Source organism: Oryctolagus cuniculus, chromosome 4 (genome assembly GCF_051225735.1).
Source record: "Oryctolagus cuniculus isolate XC-2025 breed Fujian yellow rabbit chromosome 4, ASM5122573v1, whole genome shotgun sequence".
NCBI lineage: Eukaryota > Metazoa > Chordata > Mammalia > Lagomorpha > Leporidae > Oryctolagus > Oryctolagus cuniculus.
The window spans coordinates 39053601-39076143 of NC_142870.1; the positions used below are offsets into that span (position 1 = coordinate 39053601).

Here is a 22543-nt window from a genome sequence, read left to right on the forward strand (position 1 = left end):
ATCCTATTGGGGGTACCCATTGGAGAGTGGCTTAGGGCTCACAAGATAGTATGGGGGTCTCCCAGAGACTATCCATCTCCTTAGGGGCTCAGCTCCCCCTCCTCTGCTAGCTCTGGGTGAAAGATTGCACCCACCCTGAAGGTGTGATTTTTTTTTTAAGATTTATTTCATTTATTTGAAAGACAGAGTTACAGAGAGAGAGGTCTTCCACCTGTTGGTTCACTCCCCAGTTGGCTGCAACGGCCTGAGCTGTGCAGATCCGAAGCCAGGAACCAGGAGCTTCTTCTAGATCTCCCACATGGGTGCAGGGGCCCAAAGACTTGGGCCATCTTCTGCTTTCCCAGGCCATAGCAGAGAGCTGGATCAGAAGAGGAGCAACCAGGACTAGAACTGGCGCCCATATGGGATGCTGGCACTGCAGGCGGAGGATTAACCTACTGCGCCACAGCGCCAGCCCCTGAAGGTGTGATTTGAAAGCCACAAGGTCACACATACATCACAAGAGGTTATTAGTTGGGGAGATGCCAGTTGGTCTGGAAACAGGCTTTCCAGCCACAGGTGACAGCTTGCTTATGCAGGGCATTCTACCTATGTCTGAAGGGGCCCACAGATTTCCAGTTCCACTGGCCGGCCTCAGATACCAAACATGAATACCTTTGCCGCAGTGAAACTCAACATCAACCTGTGCCTGTATCCATTTTATTTCTCTGAGGAGAGGGGGTATCTCTTTGTATAAATATTAACATTTCCTCTTGTACTCTGGACCTACAGCAGCTCTAGCAGGCTATTAGGAATCTTCTTCCTTTCCATATGGGTCTTGGAAAAGGCCCTATCTGAGCATTCTCATTCTCACATTTCACAGGAAAACAAACCTTCCTTGAGTCTCCTCTCACTTTAAGCACCACCTTATCAGTTCTTAATCTTAAACAAATGGCTCAAAAGAGCTGTTTACTGAAGTGTTGCTGACTTTCACTCCTAAACACATTCAATTACAGCTTCCTTATGCATCATCCCCATAATGATGTCTGATTCACTACTGGCGACATATTTGTTCTCATTTTATTCAACTGATTAGCATCATTCAAAATGGTGCCTTTCCTCATTGTTTGATATACAATTTGATTTTCATGATGGTATACTCTCATGATTTTTTTTTTCTTTCTTCTTTATCATTCCTTCTCAATTTCCTTGCTGGCTTCTCTTTGTTCAGACACCAGCTTTCCTCTGGGCTCTACCTTTGGTCCTGCTCTCTTCCTAATCATTATTCTCAATTCCAGGAGCTGACTTGATGAGTATGTATCATACTCCAATATCATTCAGATGGTAAGATCACTCAAATATTATTTCTGTAATGTCAGTATCTTCTCTGAGTTTCAAATGCGTCCACTTCACTTAAGTATTTTAAAGAAAGCTTACTAGGTCTAAAATTTGATTTTTCACTATCACTCTTACCTTGAATCCCTAACCTTATATTTTTCATATTATTCAGTGACATTGGCATCTGCTGGTTGCTTAAGCCAAAAAATCTGAAGTTGTTTTTTGATCCCTCTCTTGGCATCATACCTAAACTATTACTAAGACTTGTTGATGAAGTCTATCTCTAAAATCATATCGACAATTTTTGCCTCTTTCTAAACATCCTTTGCCAGCACCATTGCTTTGGTATTTCTGAATTCACTTTTGTCCCACTCAATCCTTAAAGAGCACAGCAAGTTATCTTGATCAACACAGATTTGATCTTCAAATGACTTTTTAAAATTAATCTGAACTTGCAAGGCAATGTCTATCATTTTATCAAGGCCTATAAGAACCTTTATAATTTAACTCCTGCCGATCTTTCTAACCAAATATCTCCACTGCCTATTTCTTGAGTACTAAATTAAAATTATAATAATCTCCTTTCATTCCCTTCAATGCTCTAAGGATTTCAGCACCTCAGGCCTTTAAATATCCTGTGGATTCTCTTCGGAGAGTTCTGCATTCTTCCAAAATGAATTAGCTTACAATCATCTTTGTAGTCTCTGTTTAGACAATGTTTTTGTTTCCTCTGTGCTGTTATCATCTGTAGTTATTTATTTTTAGCAATTTGCCATTTAGGTTTGCGGCCTGTAACAGAAACCAGACTCACTGAGTGTAGAGGCTACATCCATCCTTTCCACTATTTCATCACATGCATTTAGCACAGCCCCTGAGACCATTCAGTCACTGAAGATGTATCTAGAAACTGTCTGAATTAAAGAATGAGGAAATGAAAGCTAGGATTCTGAAAGTTCTCAAAACTATTCTTAAAATTTGCTTGAGGTGAAAAAGACTTTAAGGTCATTGTGTGTGTCTTTGTGTAAGTATATGAATGTGTACATGTGTGTGAGTATTTGCATATATGTATATATGAAGAGAAATGTATGCATCCAAATATACAGACATTTATAAATGGAGAGAGATAAAATTCATACACAGGTTGTGAGCTATCTGGGAGGAACTGTAACATACTTAAATGTCGAAAACATTACACCTATTCTACCCCCTCTCAAAATGTATGCACATATTTAAGTACATAATAAAGATCTTACAATGAATACCAAAGTAACTACATAATTGATACTAGAAAAGAGCTATATCTAATACACATTCTTAGCTCATTTTGCTAGTTATATAATGGTTTATGGAACATAATAATTATATTAGTAAAAAAATTTAAATTTTTCCCAAATTTTCAAATATAATTTGGAAACTAATTTTTGTTATAAACAGTTATTACTGACATTAGCATGCAAAAAGAATGATGAAATCATTTTATAATTTAAATAAAGATAACAGGAGATTAAATTTTATGTTGGCTTCAAAACTAGGAGAAACAGATTATGGGATATGTAAGTTGGGACTTCCCATTGAAACATATCTAAATCATAGTAAGTAGCAATGTTCAAAGGCCACTAATAACTTTCCCAGCTTGCGGTCATGCCTTGCCTTGTCATATGGTATTCTAGCCAGCAGGCAAGACGAAATGAGGGAAGGGGCAAAGATGATCAGGGCCCTGTCATTTCACAGCATGATGCACAAGTTGCATATAAACCACTATCAGTAACATCCCACTGGCCAAAATAATCACATAGCCTTACCAGGCATCATGAGGCAGTGGATAATACACTCTTTGTTCTGACCATCTTTGTGCCCAGTTAGAATATGGACAAGTGTAAATGAAGAAAACTAGAAGGTATGGTCACAGTTATGAGAGCAAGAGGAATTCTGTCATTCAAATATACAAACTTAACAAAAGCTTAACTGAAAATCTGCTTCAAAATGCCATTTTTTATAAAGAAAATAATATTTTTTCTTTGCTTCCTAATGTTTTGTGAAGTCACAAACAATATTAGTTTTTGGGCTAATATATCTGTGCTACTTGGTGATTCTCTTTTAGTAATAAATTCTAATTAACCTGGGCAACAAAGTGTTAAATTAGGAAGACAAATTTAAAATACATAATTGACTCTCTTTTTACAGATATCTGTCACATGGAGAATTTATTTAGTTTGTTCAAAGTATCTTGAACTTATTGCTGACTCCCAGGCCAAGACTGCCTACAATCATAGGTCTATTGCCACAATAAATTAATTTCCAAGCATATAATGTATTCTCAAATATGAAAAGTGAAAAGATGACAAAACCACGATAGGCTACATACATAACAAAGTTGCATAAATTGTCAGATGTATTACCAAAAAGTGTCCTAATCATGTCTACACAAGATGTCATTATGTTTTTTAAGCACTTAATTTTATTTGTATAAAGGGAACACATTTTATATTTTTCATATATAGTTTTACTAACATAATACTTTCTACTCTACCCTCCCTCTTCTTCCTTTTCTTATTTTTCTTTAAATTTTACAATGACATGCTTTCAGTTCACTTCATGATCACAAGTTTAACCCTCTACTAAATAAAGAATTCAACAAAGAGTAGGTAGAAAAAGCACTGTTTCTCAGGAGTATAGACAGGGGCTATATAAACCATAATCAAATCTCAAAATGACATTATGTTTAAACTTTTAACTGGAACAGAACTAGTTCTTAATTCTTTGAATTCAATTAAAATAAAAGAATTCTAAAGAGCCTGTAAAAACCATAAAAATAACTCAATTTGTAAACTTGTCAATACATGCTGGAAAATGAAAATGCAACTCCATTTTGACCTTCTTCTGTGCTCTCGTAGATAAAGATAACACAATTACCTTTTATAGTAGGGTTGAGAATTTTAAAGACAAGGCAGTACACATCTTGGAACTAAAGTAATCTTAAACCAGAGAAGCAATAAATTACTCTTAAATGAACATAAATGGAGGGAAAAAAAGACATAAATTCAAGGTGAGTGGATAGGAGTAAAATCACAGACTCTTGCATCACTTCTCAGGTTATTCCTTGTAAGCTTTTTATTTCCTGTATTTCTTTTTTACTTTTTTTTTCACTGAAGAGAGACTAGATTGGACATAGAAATAATGAGTTTAATTTGAAGCAATGAAATAGTTCAGCTGTTTCTGTATCTCTTCTGATATTTCAATTGTGTATTAGCATCTGATATGATAGGGAATGCATGTTTTATGATGACAACCTGAGTTTTCAGTTTTCTGGATTACTGTGCTTACCATATTATAGAAGTGAAATGTTGCTATTTTTGTTGAATTAATTCTGCTAGTTCAGTATATTTTAAAATAAGAATTTTGAATCATTTATGTTTTGAGATGTACCTTGAGAGTTATATAAGGCATTAAAATTTCAAATCAATTGAAAGTGGACTCATTTAAAAAGTGCTCTTTGTAATACTATAATCCCCAAAAGGAGGAAGAAAATGACAACTGAGAAGCAATGCCTAATGTTATAAGTATAAATTTAGTTCAAACGTTTTCTGAATAAGTGAAATATCAACGTGACAATACTGAAAGTAACTCAGGTAACACTGTCTTTGAATTTCTACCTATGCATGATGAAACTAAAGAAGATAGAGTAAAACAAACAATTTCAACTGAAACAAAACTGTTAGCAAGTTGATGATAAAAAGATTACAATGCCTATAAACATCAAGCAAATTTTTAAAAGCTTAATGTTATTAGGTAGGAGAGTTGATTTCTTGAAAAGAAAGAAAATATTTGGAGTTAACGACCAATTATAATTTTCTTATTATTGGTCAATCTAATATAGAATTACAAAACTTTCTTAAAAATTAGAAAATGTCTTCCAGGCCGGCACCGCGGCTCAATAGGCTAATTCTCTGCCTTGCGGCGCTGGCACACGGGGTTCTAGTCCCGCTTGGGACACTGGATTCTGTCCCGGTTGTCCCTCTTCCAGGCCAACTCTCTGCTGTGGCCCAGGAGTGCAGTGGAGGAGTGGAGGATGGCCCAACTGCTTGGGCCCTGCACCCCATGGGAGACCAGGAGAGGCACCTGGCTCCTGGCTTCTGATCAGTGTGGGGCGCCAGCCGCAGAGCGCCCGCAGTGGCGGCCATTGGAGGGTGAACCAAAGGCAAAAGGAAGACCTTTCTCTCTGTCTCTCTCTCTCACTGTCCACTCTGTCAAAAAAAAAAAAAAAAAAAAAAGTCTTCCAAAAGCCCATTGGGATTGAATGTTGACAGTTTTATGTAATTTTTCATTGAAATTCCTGTGAAAATCACTTCATTTTCAAAATTGTGATTACATTTTCTTTATTTTGTTTAAATTATCCTTAAAAATACAATTCTATTTTATGTCAATATGTTAAGTCAGTCATGATATGTGCTTAATATATTTATTTTATGGTTGATTTATATTTTGAAATGTTTGCATATATATTTTTTCTTCAAATTTTAAAATTTATTCTCATTTTATTTGAATGTAAGAACACATATGACTGGGAGAAGATAAACGGAGCGAAATCTTCATCTACTGCTTCACTGCCAAATTCCATCAACAGTTAGGGCTCTGCAAGACTAAAATTAAGAGTGTAGAACCCATTCCAGGTTCCCAATATGAGTGGCAGGGCAAAAACATATGAGCCATCATCTGATGCTTCCCAAGATGCATATTAACAGGGAGTTGGGTCAGAAGCATGGTACCCAGACATTACGGTATGGGATGCAAGTATGCCAATGGACTATTAACTGCTGTACCAAATATGTCCAACCCTAAAAGCTATATTTAAAAATGAATGAAATAATTTCAGCTCTTTTTAAAGAATTCTTTTGAATTTAAAGCATCCATTTAATTAAAATAAGTGTAGTTAATGCATACTACAGGCAGTTATAATCAAAACAACCTAGTGCTAGAACAAAAACAGACATACAGACCAATGGAACAGACTAGAGATCCCAGAAAATAATCCAAGCATCTACAAACAACTAACTTTTGACAAACAAACTAAAATCAATTCCTGGAGAAAGGACAGTCTCTTCAACAAATGGTGCTGGGAAAATTGGATCTCTATGTGCAGAAGTATGAAACAAGATCCTTACTTTACTCCTTAAACAAAATCAACTCTAAATGGATCAAGAATCTAAATCTATGACCTGATTGTTAGTAAAATAGTGCAGTCTGATCCATGGCGTGATCTACACCCTGACACCATCCTAGGCTCTAGCCCCCACCGCCATTGCTGGAAGCCAGGTGGCCACATGGTCCAACCACTAGTGTCAGCCCCACCCCCATCCTAATGGGATTTGCTGCTCCTACTTCCCTGCCTGTTTTAAAAGGACATGCTCAATCAGACTTACCCCTAATGGTAGAGCTAGACACATGCCAGGGGATTCCAAATCAATCTCATCAAGGTGGCATGCTCCAAGGCCATCTCACTAGTCAAAGTGATCAGTTTTAGTTCATAATTGATCATAATGATCGGATTAAGTGTCAAAGGGATCACATAAACAAGACTAGTGTCTGCTAATAAGAACTGATAGAATTAAGAAGGAGAGAATGATCCAACATGGGAAGCAGGATACACAGCAGTCTCATAGAATGGCAGATGTCCTAAACAGCACTCAGAATCAGTCCTTAAGGCATTGGGACCTGGCTAAAAAGCCCATGAGAGTTTCTCGGGCATGGAAAGCCAAGATACTGGCAAAAAAAAAAAAAAAAAAAAAAACACGACAACACCTAAATGAAAGATCTCTGTGAGTGAGATTCCAGTGGAAAGCACAGGCCATCAAAGAAGGAGGTACCTTTCTCTGAAGGGAGGAGAGAATTTCCATTTTGATTATGGCCTTGACTAAATAAGGTCAGAGTTTCTGAAATCAAGAGGCTTCCATACCCTTGGCAGCTCATGACAAGAGCCTTGGGTGATTACTGACATCATTAATAAGAGTGTCAATTGTTAAATCAACAATAGGAGTCACTGTGCACTTGCTCCTCATGTAGGATCTCTGTTCTTAATGTATTGTACTATGCAAATTAATGATAAAACTACTACTCAAACAGTGCTTTATATTTTGTGTACCTCTGTGAGTGCAAACTGTTGAAATCTTATATATACCAAGTCGATCTTCTGTATACAAAGATAATTGAAAATGAATCTTGATAAAGAATGAGATGGGAGAAGGAGTGGGAGATGAGTGGGGTTGTGGGTGGGAGGGAGGTTGGGGGGGGGGAAGAGCCTCTATAATCCAAAAGTTGTACTTTCAAAATTCATATTTATTAAATAAAAGGGTTTTTTTTTTTTTTAAAGGACCTGTTCCTGAACATGTGGCGCTCTCTCTTGTCTCCTGATCTCTCTATCTTTCTCTGTCTCCTGATCTCTCTTATGCTCTCCTCTTTCTCTTTGTCCTTCTTCATCCTTTTCCTCTGAACTGTTGGGTTTCCTCCAGTAAACCCTTTCCCTTACTCTGGTGTTTGGTGTGTTTTGTGGTGGCCTTACACTGATACCATCTAATTACTAGAGAACATTAGGGAAACTCTGTTAAGACATTGGAATAGGCTAGAACTTCTTGGAAAAGAACCCAAAAGCATAGACAATTAAAGTAAAAATAGACAAATGGGATTGCATTATGTTAACAAGCTTCTGTACTGCAAATGAAACACTCAACAAAATTAAGAGGCAATTCACAGAATGGGTGGAAATATTTACAAACTGTGCAACTTATAAAAGATTACTATCCAGAACTGATAAAAAACTCAAGAAACTCAACAACCACAAAACAAACAACCCAATTAAGAAATGAGCAAAAGACTTGAACAGATATTTTTCAAAAGAAGAAGTTCAAATGGTGAATAGACACATGAAAAAATGCTCAGGATCACAAACCATTAGTAATATGGAAATCAAAACCAAAATGAGGTTAACATCACTATGGTTAGAATGGCTCTCATATATAAAACAACAAATAACAAACGCTGGTGAGGATGTGGGGAAAAATGTACACTAATCCACTGTTGGTGGGAATATAAACTGGTATAGCCACTGTGAAAAACAGAAATTTGAAAACAGATCTACCATATATGATCCAACAATCCCACTCCTCTAAGAATTTACCCAAAGGAAATGAAATCAGCACATGAAATAGTTATTTGTATCTCCATGTTCATCACAGCTCAATTCATAATAGCTAAGATATAGAATCGACCTATATGCCCATTAATCAATGACTGGATAAAGAAAATGTGGTAAATGTACACTATAGAATACTATTCAGTGGTAAAAAAAAAATTCTGTGTTTTGCATCAAAATGTATGTAACTGGAAACCATTACACTTATTGAAATAAGTGAATCCCAAAAAGTTGAACACCGTATGTTTTCCTTGATATGTGGTAACTAATAGAGTACAAAAAAATGTAATGGATATTAGCAAAATTTACATTTTGAGATTTGATTATTTTTTTAAAGCCCTTGGCTCTACTGTTGAAGAACAGCGTTTTTTTCCTTCTTACTAGTTGTTGAATTCTTTACTTAGTGGAGGGTTAATCTTATGATTATAAAATTCATTGAAAGTATGTCATTGTAAAAATTAAAAGAAATAATAAAGAAGGAAGGAGAAAGCAGGGTAGGATTGAGAGTGGGCCGGAGGGTAGAGTGGTAAATATCATTACATTCCTAAATTTATATACAAAACACATGAAATCTGATCACTTTATATAAATAAAAAAATAAAATAAAAAACTATAAAAAGAATTGCTACATTTACAGATGGCTTATCACAGAATAAATTACGTATTTTAAATAAATTTTGATATCAAACAACATTCTGGCAGACAAGATTTTAAAGAAAAACTTTGATGGAATTAGAACAACAATATTCAGGACCTATATGTTTAATGGAAAAAGTGGTAATACTAAAAACTGTATAGTTAATTTCTTTTTAAAAATATTTATTTTATTTATTTGAAAGACAGAGTTACAGACAGAAAGGGAGAACAAAGAGATCACCCAACTCCTGATTCACTCCCCAAATCACTGCCATGCCAGGGTTAGGCCAGTCTGAAGTCAGGAGCCAGTAGCTTCATATGGGTCTCCCATGTGGGTACAGGGTCCAGGAACTGTACAGGGTCATCATCTGATGTTTTCCTAGGCACAATACTAGGGAGCTGCACTGGAAGTGGAGCAACTCAAACCAGTGTCCATAATGGATGCTGGCATTGTAGGCAGCAACTTAACCAATTACACTACAATGCTCGCTCCATAATAGTAAATATCAGTGAAAATTAACTATGAGCTACATGCCTGGAACTATTCTGTGTTTTATTTATGTAGTTAATCATGTTCCCCTCAAAATGAACCCATGAGGCAGGCACAACTCTACTTTACCACTAAACAAACATAAATGAATGTCTGATGCACAAATTCATGTAAATGTTTTAATAAAATACTATAAACATGTTATTTTCTTATTTCTTAACTTTTTTCTTTCAAACTCATTCTCTATCAGAGGGATATAAAAAATTCTGTAAAGATAATAAGTTTAAAATGCCTAAAACATGAATAAACAACCAGGCTGGCCTCAGTCTTAAAGAATTTTTTAAATTACTCTTTTTAAATATTAATTTCTTAAATGCCATTTGAAAAATTTACTTTGCTTTTAACTGCAATTGATTGCAGCTAATGAACATTAAAAATATAACAAAGTGATTATCTCTATATATGTAAAATATATATTTGATATCCTTTTATATATCTTGATATATTTAATATCTTTCTATACATATGTTTACATTTTTAACATTCATTTAAGAAAATTACGGGAACTCTGTGATGTATAATCAGGGGTGGGGAACATTCATCACATGGGTCGTATAATGCCTGCAAAATCATTTCATTTGACCCTGCCAAGACTAATGCAGGCGGGACTTGAAATTCAATAAATCTATAGGAGGTTAATTTTTAATTAGATAATTTTGTATGGTTCGCAAATGATGTTACAGTTATGACCCTTGGCAAAAAAATGGTTCCCAACCCCTGCAATTAGATACAGTGCTAATTAGTGAAGTTGGCTAAAAGTGAAAAAAAATACATATGTCTGGGTGTGGTTTTAGCTTAATGTTTAGGATACTGCCTGGAGTGCTTGCATCCCTTACTGCAGTGTCTGGGTTCCAGTCCTAGCTCTGTTTCCAATCCCTGCTTCCTGCTATTACAGACCCTGGGAGGCAGCATGTGATGGCTTAAGAGTTGGTTGCTGCTCTTGTTATGGCCTGGGAAAGCAGTGAAAGATGGCCCATCTGTGTAGCAGACCGGGAAGAACCCCCTGGCTCCTGGCTTTGGATTGGCGCAATTGGGGAGTGAACCAATAGATGGAAGACCTTTCTCACTCTCTGCCTCTCCTTCTCTCTGTAACTCTTTCAAGTAAATACATAAATCTTTAAAAAAAAAAAAAAAAGTTGGTTGCTGCCACCCACCATGGGAGATCTGGATGGCATTCCAGGTCTTGGCTTTGATCTTTCCTAGCCTCAGTTGTTGTGGGCATTTGGAGAATGAGGGAATAGTTGAAAGATCTCTTTCTGTCTGTCTTGCATTTTTTTTTTTTTTTTTGACAGGCAGAGTTAGTGAGAGAGAGAAAGACAGGGAGAAAGGTCTTTCTTCCATTGGTTCACCCACTAAATGCCTGCTACGTCCGGTGCGCTGCGCCGATCCGAAGCCAGGAGCCAGGTGCTTCCTCCTGGTCTCCATGGGGTGCAGGGCCCAAGCACTTGGGCCATCCTCCACTGCACCCCCCGGGCCACAGCAGAGAGCTGGACTGGAAGAGGAGCAACAGGGACAGAACCCAGTGCCCCAACCGGGACTAGAACATGGAGTGCCGGCACCACAAGCAGAGGATTAGCCTAGTGAGCCATGGTGCTGGCCTTCTCTGCCTTTCAGATAATGATAAATTTAAAAAAAATTAAAAGATATAGATGAGCACTATTTTTACTAAATATTAATCAAGGGCATTGCATGTGTTTTATAGTTTTTTAAAATGTAATCTTGTTAAATTCTATAAAAGGAAAGGAAAGGGTGTTACATAAATGCACGAGATGAACTAGCATCATCTGAGGCTTTAAGAAAGGAGACTTGAAGGATCTGGTCAGGTAGGGGGCAGGGTGGGGTAGTGGGAGTATTTGAGTGGGATGATTCCAGGCAGGCAATGGTCAAAGGTGCAAAGTGCAGAGAGGAAGGAGGCTGGTGCACTCAGTGAACTGAAAGGAGCTCACTTGACTGGAGCAGAGAGATCAAGAGGGGGACCCACAGGAGACCCTTCCTGAGAGGCTGACAGGTCAGCTGGAGGCCAAGGCAGGTACTGAACGCTTTCAAGCAGGACAGAGACAAGATAAGACACTGGGGGAAAAGATGTTTAAAGTCAAGACAGCTTATGCAGAAATATAAAATTTCATAAAGCAATACCACCAATCAGAAATTATAGAAACATTAGGAGATTACTGATTCCAAGGTTATAAAAATGATGAATTTAGGTAAGATGCTGAGAGAGAGAAGTAATAAAAGAAAATGGGTGTTACATTAGAATTAGTTAGAATACATTTGTCTCAAGGAAAAAGGTTTAAAATTGAAAAAGATCTCTCAGCCCTATCACAAGTGACGTCAAACTTCTATTTGTCAATATAAATATGGTCAACTTACAGACCTTATACAAAGCTATAGGTGCTTAGCTTGCTTGTTAAACATTAACACAAATATTTCAGAAAGCTGATGAAGTTACTGGAGATTTTTCAGTGCCCCAGCTCACTAGTAAGTGCTCTACCCCCGAGAAAACACTGAGTAGGACTCAGAAAATAATTCAGATTATGAACTCTTATGTGAAAGTGATCTATTTTAAATTAGTGTTGGCCAAGTGCTTTTTACTCTGATGCTATCCAGGGACTGCACAATGTGCCACATGCCAGACTTTATAAAGTCTTCCATGCAGAGTCTAACGACGGGGATTCTGTAAGATACCTCCAATGACTGACACTCTAGCCTCTTGGGAGTGGCTTCTGAGCCTACACTTCTTATGCAACTCCCAAACTAAAGCTACAGACTGAAACAAGGTTTCTAGATTTTCAGAAGCAGTTGATTTAGCTAACCACACAGGGCTGACTGCATGAACTCAGATGTCTATTTTAGTCTGGTTCATTGAAAAAAAAAGTTTCAGTTTCCAGAACTGTTAAGAATTCTTTTCTATAGAAAAAAACAACTTAATAAACTGTTTTCTGAAAATGAAATAAAACATTTTAAGTCTCCCACTAACTACCCAGTTCTCCTTACTCTACAGGATGACACAGTTATTAACATAGGTTCACAGACTCCACTTTTTCATCAGGATATAGTTGAACAAATTCGCTGCAACCAAGACCTTATAGGTTGGGCTGTCGTGGAGAACGATGCTTATTGAATCATGGAGAACCAGTTGCTTTTAAGAAATTAAGGAAGCTCTGCTTTTGGACCTAATGACTTCGAAGTCCACCCAGGAAACCTGGCCTGGTACCTGCCTGGCTGACCAGTGCATGTAGCCTCACAGGACAGGGGATCACTTTCTGGCAAACTAAGAATGTTAACAAATTTTGGTGACTAAGAGAAGAAAAGAATATACCAAAGGTTTAGGTAATATAGGTAAAAATCTGTGTATTCTTCCTTGGACTTGTCTTCTTAACCTCGAGTTAGCAAATACAGAGTTTTAAAATTCCAGTCTGAAACTTTATAAACACTTGTGGAAAGAAATGAATTAGAGGCAGGTTTTAACAGTGCACAAGGTTAAGCCACTGCTTGGGACTTCTGTATTGTATATCGAAGTTCCTGGTTTAGGTTCTAGTTACCCTGCTTCTGATCCAGCTGTTTGCTACTATAACCGGAAGGTAGAAGATGATGGTCCAACTACGTGGGTTCCTGCCATCCATGTGGGAGACACAGATGGAATTATGGGCTCCTGGCTTCAGCCTAGGTTAGCTTTTTCTGTTGGGGAATTTCAGGGTGAACCAATGGAAGGAAGATCTCTTTCTTTCTGTCTCTTCCTAGGTTTGTGTCACACTGCCTTTCAAATAAATGAATAAATCCTTTAAAAATAGAAACAAATGAACCTAAAGCTCTGAAGTCATTATTGTAGAAAAATAAGTCAGTTTCCTGTAGTCATTTTCCTGTCATTTTTTTTCTCTCTAGCTTAAAAGCTTGTAACATCTAAGATTCAAATGCTCAAATGTTTATGTGGCCAAATGGAACAGAAAAATTATATTAGTTTCTACATTTTATCATTTAATATTCTGAAAACAATGATCTTCAAGGTTTCATAAGTTTTTGGTTTTTAAAAATATTTTCTTTTTTGCTGAGCACAGCATCCCTGAGCTTTGGTTTTCACATTTATGATTAAAAAGTACACGAGTACACAACTGCCTTAGTAAAAATCAATAATATTATCTGAATATGTTGTTACATGACAATGTAACATGACAATGTTTAGTAGGCAAATGCTAAAATAATGAAAGAAATTCAGACAACATAAAGGATATTAATAATTCATGGTTTTAAAAATAGCTCAGCCCATATGTTAACAGCAATATACAATAATATACTGTACTTTTCAAATTCTTAACATAACAATGTTAAAATAGTTTTTGTTTGTGCAATTCACACATAATGCTACATTAAAAAAATAAAGTCATGATCTGTATTTTAAACCAGAAAATTCAAGCCAAAACATGCTAAGTGATCTAAGTCATATACACTCTAGTTAAAACACAGATTGGATAATGTTTAATTCACACTTACCCATGAAATTGAGATAGCCCTCTCCACCAAGCGTATGAGTAATGAGCCGAATCATTTTATGAAGCTGTATTCCACGATCAATAACTGGAGTAAAAGGAGCCAGAACACTCATGTTTGTGTACATTTCAGCATCCATCAGCCAAAATGCTAGTGACTTGTCACCAACCAGTGCCTAAAGAAATAAAAATCACTGAGATAAATGAAAACAATGGGTACTAAACAGTTGTGATTTACACTTGAATAGCAAATGCTTATACTGGATGCTAAGCAATGTAGGAGAAATACATTGGTTAGTTTTATTTTTATATATTTTCCAATGGCTATTTTCTATGCTGAAGGTAAGTTTATAAAATAGATTTGAGACAACACTTTGTTTTCATGACTAATTTTTATTTTTGAAGAGTTTGATGAAAAATTTTTGATAAAGTGCCTAAATATTTGCTATATTTGAGCTGATGATTCAAATTTTCTTAAATAAACATTTATTCTGATGTTGAGAATACTAAAGAGGTTTTTAAAACAGTTTGTATTCCATGATTCAGTTGTTTTGAAAGAACAGGGGAGTTTCTAAACAATCCATGAGAAATGTACATTTATGAGGTAATATCAGAAGCACATAAGTATGCTACAGTTAGTTCATCCTCACCCTCAGCAGAGGAAACAGGTCGAGTATTTTTTAAATGTATATTTGTTTTGTGATTGCATTTGTCATTTAATCTGAATTCAGTTTCTTTTAAGTTTGCTTATCTAAGAAGATAATAATCAGTAATTAGGGCAAGTATCTCAGAAATGTTCAGAGTAGCAGAAGAGAGGCCTCCTAACTATCTGAATTATTCATGGTTAAACACAGCTATTAGGAATTAGTAATCATTAACAGAACAATAGCATACAGTGAAATGTACAGTAGAAATTAACCCACAGACCCATTATCCTCTAACAACTATATCAGTTTTAAATGTATTCTATTTACTTGAGAAGCAGAGAGACACAGAGCAAGAGACAGATAGATGGAGACTTCTCATCACTGCCTCCCTCCCCAAATGCCAGCACCAGCAGCCCAAACCCAGGAGCTGGTGATTCCCTCCAGGCTCCCACCCCCTGCTTCCCTGGATGTGCTCTGATGGGAAGCTGGAACCAGGAGCAGAGTTGAGACTCAAACTTGGGCACTGGGCACTCTGACATGGGATATAAGCCTCCAAAGCAGCAACTTAACACCACCAAATGCCAGATGGTTTTCTAAAATACTGTTACAAGAAGATCTATAGTATTAATTCTTTTTTTTTTTTTTAAGATTTGTTTATTTACTTTGAAAGTCAGAATTACAGAGAGACAGAGAGAGATCTTCCATCTGCTGGTTCACTCCCCAGATGGCCACAACAGCAAAGGCTGGGTCAGGCAGAAGTCAGGAGCCAGGAGCTTCATCTAGGTCTCCCCTGTGGATGGCAGGGGTCCAAGAACTTGGGCCATTTTCCACTGATCTCCGAAGGCCATTAGCAAGGAGCTGGATTGGAATTAGAGCAGCCAGACTTGAACTGGCGCTGATATGGGATGCTGGTGTCACAGGCAATAGCTTTACCCACTATGCCACAACACCAGCTCCATATATAGTACTAATTCTTAAACAATTTGTCTTTGGGCTGGCATTGTGGCATAACAGGTAAACTCATTGCCTGCAGTGCTGGCATCCCATAAAGGTGTCGGTTCAAGTCCAGGCTGCTCCACTTCCAATCCAGTTCTCTGCTATGGCCTGGGAAAGCAGTGGGAGATGGTCCAACTCCTTGGGCCCCTGCACTCACGTGGGAGACCCAGAAGTTCCTGGCTCCAGCCATTGCACCCATTTGGGGAGTAAACCAGTGAATGGAAGACCTCTCTCTCTCTCTCTCTCTTTCTTTCTCCCGCTCCTTCTCTCTCTATGTAACTCTGATTTTCAAATAAAAACAAATCTTTAAAAAAAAATTCTTTTCTAGTTGCTTTCAATTGTTTAATTATGTTTTATGTATGTATGTTTATTTCTAGAATTCTCAATTTTATCATAAAATTATTTTGATAACTTTTGCTTGCGTTCCAAGGTGAATTTATTTGTGTCTCAAGTTACTCTCTAAAAAAATTTTAAATTAGACAATTTCACAAATTTAATTGTTAATGTCAAGACTTTATCTAAAAATTTAAAAATAACTTCTACAAATATTTTTACTATGATATATACTTCTGTTTAGTATTCATTTCATAAATCTATTTAAATATATCTTTATTTTCTTATCAGGCTAAGGATCAAAGTACATTTCTTTCAGAAATAATCAGGAAACATAATATTTTCTATATTTCTGACAATTTTTAACAAAAGGTAAAAATTACTTTAATCTTTAGTGCATAATTCTTGGTAAATTTTGCTTTTCTGCAGACCGGGTAGAAACTTATAAAAGAAAACTATCATTTCATTTTCAATTTATTTATTCCACTAGTTATTTACTTTTATTTATTCATTCAAATAGAAATATTCTAGGAATTTGCAATGGGCTATAATTTTCTTAGAGCTTGTAACAGAAAGGCACAATTTATTTTAATTTTCACATTGTTGTGAATTTGGTGAGAAATTTCCAAGTCCTTGAAACTAGTACTACTATTTTCTAGTTTGGTTCCTGGTTTATTAATAACTATTTATTCAATCTAGCCAAATGTAGTACAGTCAATTACATTATTAATTTAGCCGGAAAGAAAGAACTGCTGTTATATGAAAGATGCAAACTTTAGCATGTCTCAGAAGAGGTCAGCAAATTTTTGTAAAGTTACAATGAAATATTTTAGGTACTGAGGGCCACTTTCTCTGTCTTAAGTACTCAAATCTGCCATTATGGCACCAAAGACAATAAATAACTGAATGAACACAGCTTTTGTTCCAATTAACTTCTTCTCCATTTCACATAGGTTGATAGAAAGAGGCAGGATAATCAATTAGTACATGATTTCAGTGACTTAGGAGAAAAATGATGGAACTTATCAAAGGTATAAAAGAAGACCTCTAGAATGAAATCTAAAATGGAAACTTAAAATACCTTCAATGAGCACCAATATTCTTCATTGTGACAAAAGAAAACATGCAAGACTGGCATTGTGGCGTAGCAGGTAAAGCCACCACCTGGAATGCCAGCATTAATAGGGGCGCCAATTCAAGTCTCAGCTGTTCCACTTCCAAATCAGCTCTCTGCTAATGACCAGGAAAAAGCCCTGGAAGATGGCCCCAGTGCTTGGTACCCTGCCACCCACATAGAGACTAGGATGAACTTCCTGGCTCCTGGCTTTGGCCTGGCCCAGCCCTCGCTGTTGCCACCACTTAGGGACTGAACCAGTGGATAAAAGACCTATCTCTTTTTGTCTCTCCCTTTCTCTCTGTCTTTCCCTCTCTCTTTGTTGCTCTGACTTGCAAAATAAATAAGTCAATATTAAAAAAAAACAAGGAAACATGCAAGATAACACACACAAATAAACTACAGTGTACAATCTATTAAGTACATGTTGGCAGGATAAATGTAGTGCTACAGATTAAAGCTAGAATATCTAGGTCTAAAAAATAATTTAAAAATGCATTTCAAGTGTGTGTAGTTCTGAATTGTATATACATGTGTGTGTGTGTAAATAACACTTAAGGATTTGCTATATTAACTGTATTAAACTGTAGAAGTTTGCATTTAGGTCTGTTTTATTTAGATGCATTAGTAACAACACAGAGATAAGGAACAAAACTGAGAAAGAACGAGAAAAAATTATTTCCACACATACTAATTTACCTGATCATGGCTCTCTGCATAAGCAATGCACTTTTCAAGATAGCGTCTGTTTGTGAGGGTATATACTATATTGCCCATGTTCCAATCTTCATCTTTATACTCTTTAAGCAGCTAGATGCAAAAGATAAAAAATAAAATTCTGAGTAAACCACCAACTTTGTTACTTTAAATTTCATTCTGAAAAGTATAAAGATATACTGATATATATCTCTCAAAATTATTTCCCCATGCAGACATAACCCATCACATAAGCAAAGATATCACTGTTTAAATGTTAGAGAAATTGCAGTTTTACAGGGAATGTCCAAATGACAATAATGTAAAGTGTGCTTCCCGCATGCTGTGCTTTGCATAGATATATTAATAATACACTCTATGACTTTTGCAACCTTCTCCCACCCCCATAATACCATCTTTTGATTTGTGCCTACAGAAGTGTCATTATACAAGATGACTTTATTTTCTCTGGATAAACATATACCTGTCACATTTTTATGTTTGAATGAAGAACACTGATCAAAGGAGTGATTTGTTCCATTGATAAAAATGACAATGAAAACAACAATTATTTCAAAGTTGAAAGCTAATCATCATAAAATAATTGTCATCTTAACAGACCACTGATTTCCACTTCATTTTTTCCCTTTCTAACACACTATTAGGCAACTGACCTTGCCAAGATCTCACATGGTCATCTCTTGGGCCAGTAATTAGTCTTTCATGGGTAAATACATACTGTACTTTTTGAGAAAGCTGGCCCTCTACTTCTTGTGAGTTGCTCACCATTGTAGTAAACCACTGTGAAACTCCGTTTCATTTTCCCCAATACTTGGACATCCTGTAAATTCTTTCTCTGCTTATCCTATAAAGTTGATGTACAACCTTTCTCTTTGATTCAACGTATTCATTATACACGAGCTCACAACTCTATGTGAAGTGTCAAATGCCTTCTGTGAGAGGCAGCGTTCTAAGATGGGCCCCGTGATTCCTGTTCTATCACATACACATCTTTGTGTAATCACTTCACCTTGAGTGTGAGTGGAAACAGAATATGCTGTCCTCTGAAGATAATAATTGGGTAACATTTTAATTGGCTAAATTTATGGTTCTTTGTTACATGCCAATGGATAACAAATGCCAATTTTAGTACCAGAAATGGAATTTCAAACTGCTTGCAACTTCCTTTGCTAGCTGATTGATTGCATAGAGGAATTCAGTCCCTGAGTTGCAGACTGAATATTTGGGCAACAGAGGGCAGACTATGGCAGGCAGAATAACAGTCACACATATCCACATCCTAATCCCTACCATCCGTATGTTACCTTACCATTGCAAAAGGACTTCAGAGGTGTGTTGAAGTTAAGGACATTGAAATGGGAAGGTTTTCCAGGATTATCAAGATGGTCTCAATCTAATTATAAGGATCTTTCAGAAAAGGAAGGATGAATGTCACCATAAGCGAGAAACTTGAAGATGTTACCTTACAGGCTTTGAAATTGGAAAAAGGGCCATGAGCCACGAGATGGAAGCAGAAGGTAGAAAGGCAAGGAGATAAGATCTCCTTTAGAGTTTTCAGAATGAATGTAGCCCTGGCAACAATTTTATTATAGCCTAGTAAGACCTACTTCTAAATTTGTGACTTACAGAATTATAGTTTCATAAATTTGTACCACTTTAAGTCTGTAAGTTTTCAATTATCAGATATACAAATAATAAGAAATTATGGTATTGACCTACACAAATGTTACAAATTATTATTTTTTATTGTTATTTTTTTGAGAGGCAGAGTGACAGAGAGCTCCCATCTACTGACTCACTCTTCAAAAAGGTCTATAATGACTGGAGCCAGGCCAGGCTGAAGCTTCAAAATACAAACTTTAATCCAGGTCCCTTAGATGAATGGCAGAAACATAACTACTTGAGCCATTATCACTGCCTTCCAGGGTCAACATTAACAAGAAATTGGAACTGTAAGTGGCACTGGGATGTGAACCCAGGTATCCCAGTATGGGATCTGGGCATCCTAACTGGTTTAGCCACTAGGCTGTGCCAGAATAATTTTTAACAAAGGTCCAAAATCAATTCATTGGAGAAACAAACTTTTCAACAAATGACGCTATAAGAACTGGACATTCATAGGCACCAGAGAGGTGGAGTGGGGGACAGAAACTTCAAGCTAAATCTTATATCACACATAAAAGCTAGCTGTAATAGGATCATAGATTTAAACATAAAACGCAAAACTATGGAAACTAGAGTAGAAAACATAGAGGGAGAGTCAAGGAGTTACAAAACATGAAACCCAAAGAGAGAGCAATAAAAGAAAAAATAACTGGCCTTCATCAAAAAATTTTTAAAAGAACCTAAAAAATTTTTAGCTCTGTGAAAGTTCACATGAAGGGATGAAAAGACAAGCTACAGACTGAGGTAAAGTATTTGTGAACCACAGTCCAACAAAGAAGTTAAATCTAGAATATACAAGACTCTCAAAACTCCACAATAAGTAACCTAACAATTCCATTATGGTCACAACACATAAACACACATCTCACTCATCTCACCAAAGATTACACCCAGAAGGCAAACAAGACAGGAGACGATCTTCACTGTCAGATGCCACTAAGAAAATACAAGCTAAAACCACAGTGAAAAATCACTGGCTATTAGAATCTCAAAAATCAAGAATAGTGACCACATGAAATACTAGTGAGGCTGTGGAAAGTCAAGGTCTCTCAAATGTTGCTGGTGGGGATGTAATTTACAAAGCAGTCTGGCAGTTTCTTAAAAAATGAGCCATGGAAGTTCTTTATGACTCAATAATTATACTCTTGGGCATTTATTCAATAGTAATGAAAACAAGGCCATATAAAAATCTTTACAAAAGCTTTATTCCTAATAGCCACATGTGGAAACAGCTCAGATTTTCTCAGTGGGTGAGTGGTTAAACAGATTGTGGTATGTCCATACCAGGGGATACTATTCAGAATTAATAAGAATGTACTATTGATACATGTAACAATCTGGATGAATCTTCAGAGATTTTGACTAGGAGAAAATACAATCCAGAAAGGTTACTCACTACATGATGCCATTTATATAATAAATTGAATATTAAATTGAATGGTAAATGATGAAAAATTGAATGATAAAAAATGAAAAAATAAAATTATTGAAATGGAGATAACTTCTATGTCCCTATCTCAAACCCTGACATTCCATTCAAATAAATAGAAAAATCATTAAAAAGAAAGGAAAAAAGAAAGAGAAAGAAGGAAAGGAAGGAAGGAAGGAAGGAAGGAAGGAAGGAAGGAAGGAAGGAAGGAAGGAAGGGAAGGGAGGGAAGGGAGGGAAGGGAGGGAAGGGAGGGAAGGGAGGAAAGGGAGGGAGGGAGGGAGGGAGGGAGGGAGGGAGGGAGGAAGGAAGGAAGGAAGGAAGGAAGGAAGGAAATGGAGATCATCTTGTTGGTGGCCAATGATTAAGGAATACATTGGAGGCAAGAAGGAAGTAGTTGTGACTAAAATAGCAACAAGAAAGGATCATGTTGTGATAGAAGTATTCGGTACCTTGACTATATCAATATCACTATCCTGGTTGTGATATTTACTACACTGTGTGAGATGTTATTACTGGAGAAAATTGATGAAAGTGTACACCAGATTTCACTGTATTATTTCTTATAACTGTATGAGAATCTGTACTTATCTCAATATTAAAGTTTAATTGAGGCAGGTGCTGTGGCGTAGCAGGTAAAGCTGCCATCTACAGTGCTAGCATCCCTAATGGGCACCATTTCAAGTCCTGGCTGCTACACATCCCATCCAGCTCCCTGTTAATATGCCTGGGAAAGCAGAGGAAGATGTTCCAAGTCCTTGGGACCCTGCATCCATGTGGGAGACCCAGAAGAAGCTCTTGGCTCTTGGCTTTGGATCAGGCCAGCTCTGGCCGTTGTAGCCATTTGGAGAGTGAATCAGCAGATGGAAAGATCCCCCTCTCTCTCTCTTTCTCTCTCTGCTTCTGTCTCACTGTAGCTCTGCCTTTCAAATAACTAAATAAATCTTTTTAAAAAAGAGAAAACATTTTAATTAAAATTACTTCTATATAATAAAAACACATACAATCTTCTCAATCAATATTTGGTGGAATTATCAGGTAAGTCAATGAGTACAATTAAATACTTAACATTACCTTTATATGAACACTTCAGTTATTTTAAGGATTAAATAAAGAGATATTACAAAGTTGACATTTTAGATAGGAAAATATTTGCTCAGTAAATGATTAATATGATTTTGTAATCTACTGATTTTGAAATAATGCAAGTGGAAAATGATATATAATTTGCTCTGAAGAACAAAATATGAATGAAATCTAGCATGCTAATCTATGCCACAGGGTAGATAATAGCATATGCCAAATACATTCTGGGACAGTAGTCATTTGGTTTAATTTTAATACTCTAGTGTTTTATCCACATTGGGGAAGAAACGCTAGTTCTTCATTCTATTATTTTTTAAAAATCTACAACTTATAAAAAAATAGAGAAAACTGACAATCTGAGGTTATATTTTTAAAGATTACTTA

The 22543-nt window shown here is 36.4% G+C and overlaps 1 protein-coding gene across 1 annotated transcript in view; it reads right to left on the reverse strand.

Annotated features, from left to right (window-relative positions):
* GBE1 (1,4-alpha-glucan branching enzyme 1) overlaps positions 1 to 22543 on the reverse strand; it is a 304814-nt gene that overhangs the window by 64329 nt on the left and 217942 nt on the right. Inside the window, 2 exon segments of the mRNA XM_089331383.1 lie at positions 14178 to 14349; positions 17963 to 18073. Coding sequence (XP_089187509.1) covers positions 14178 to 14349; positions 17963 to 18073 — 283 coding nt within the window.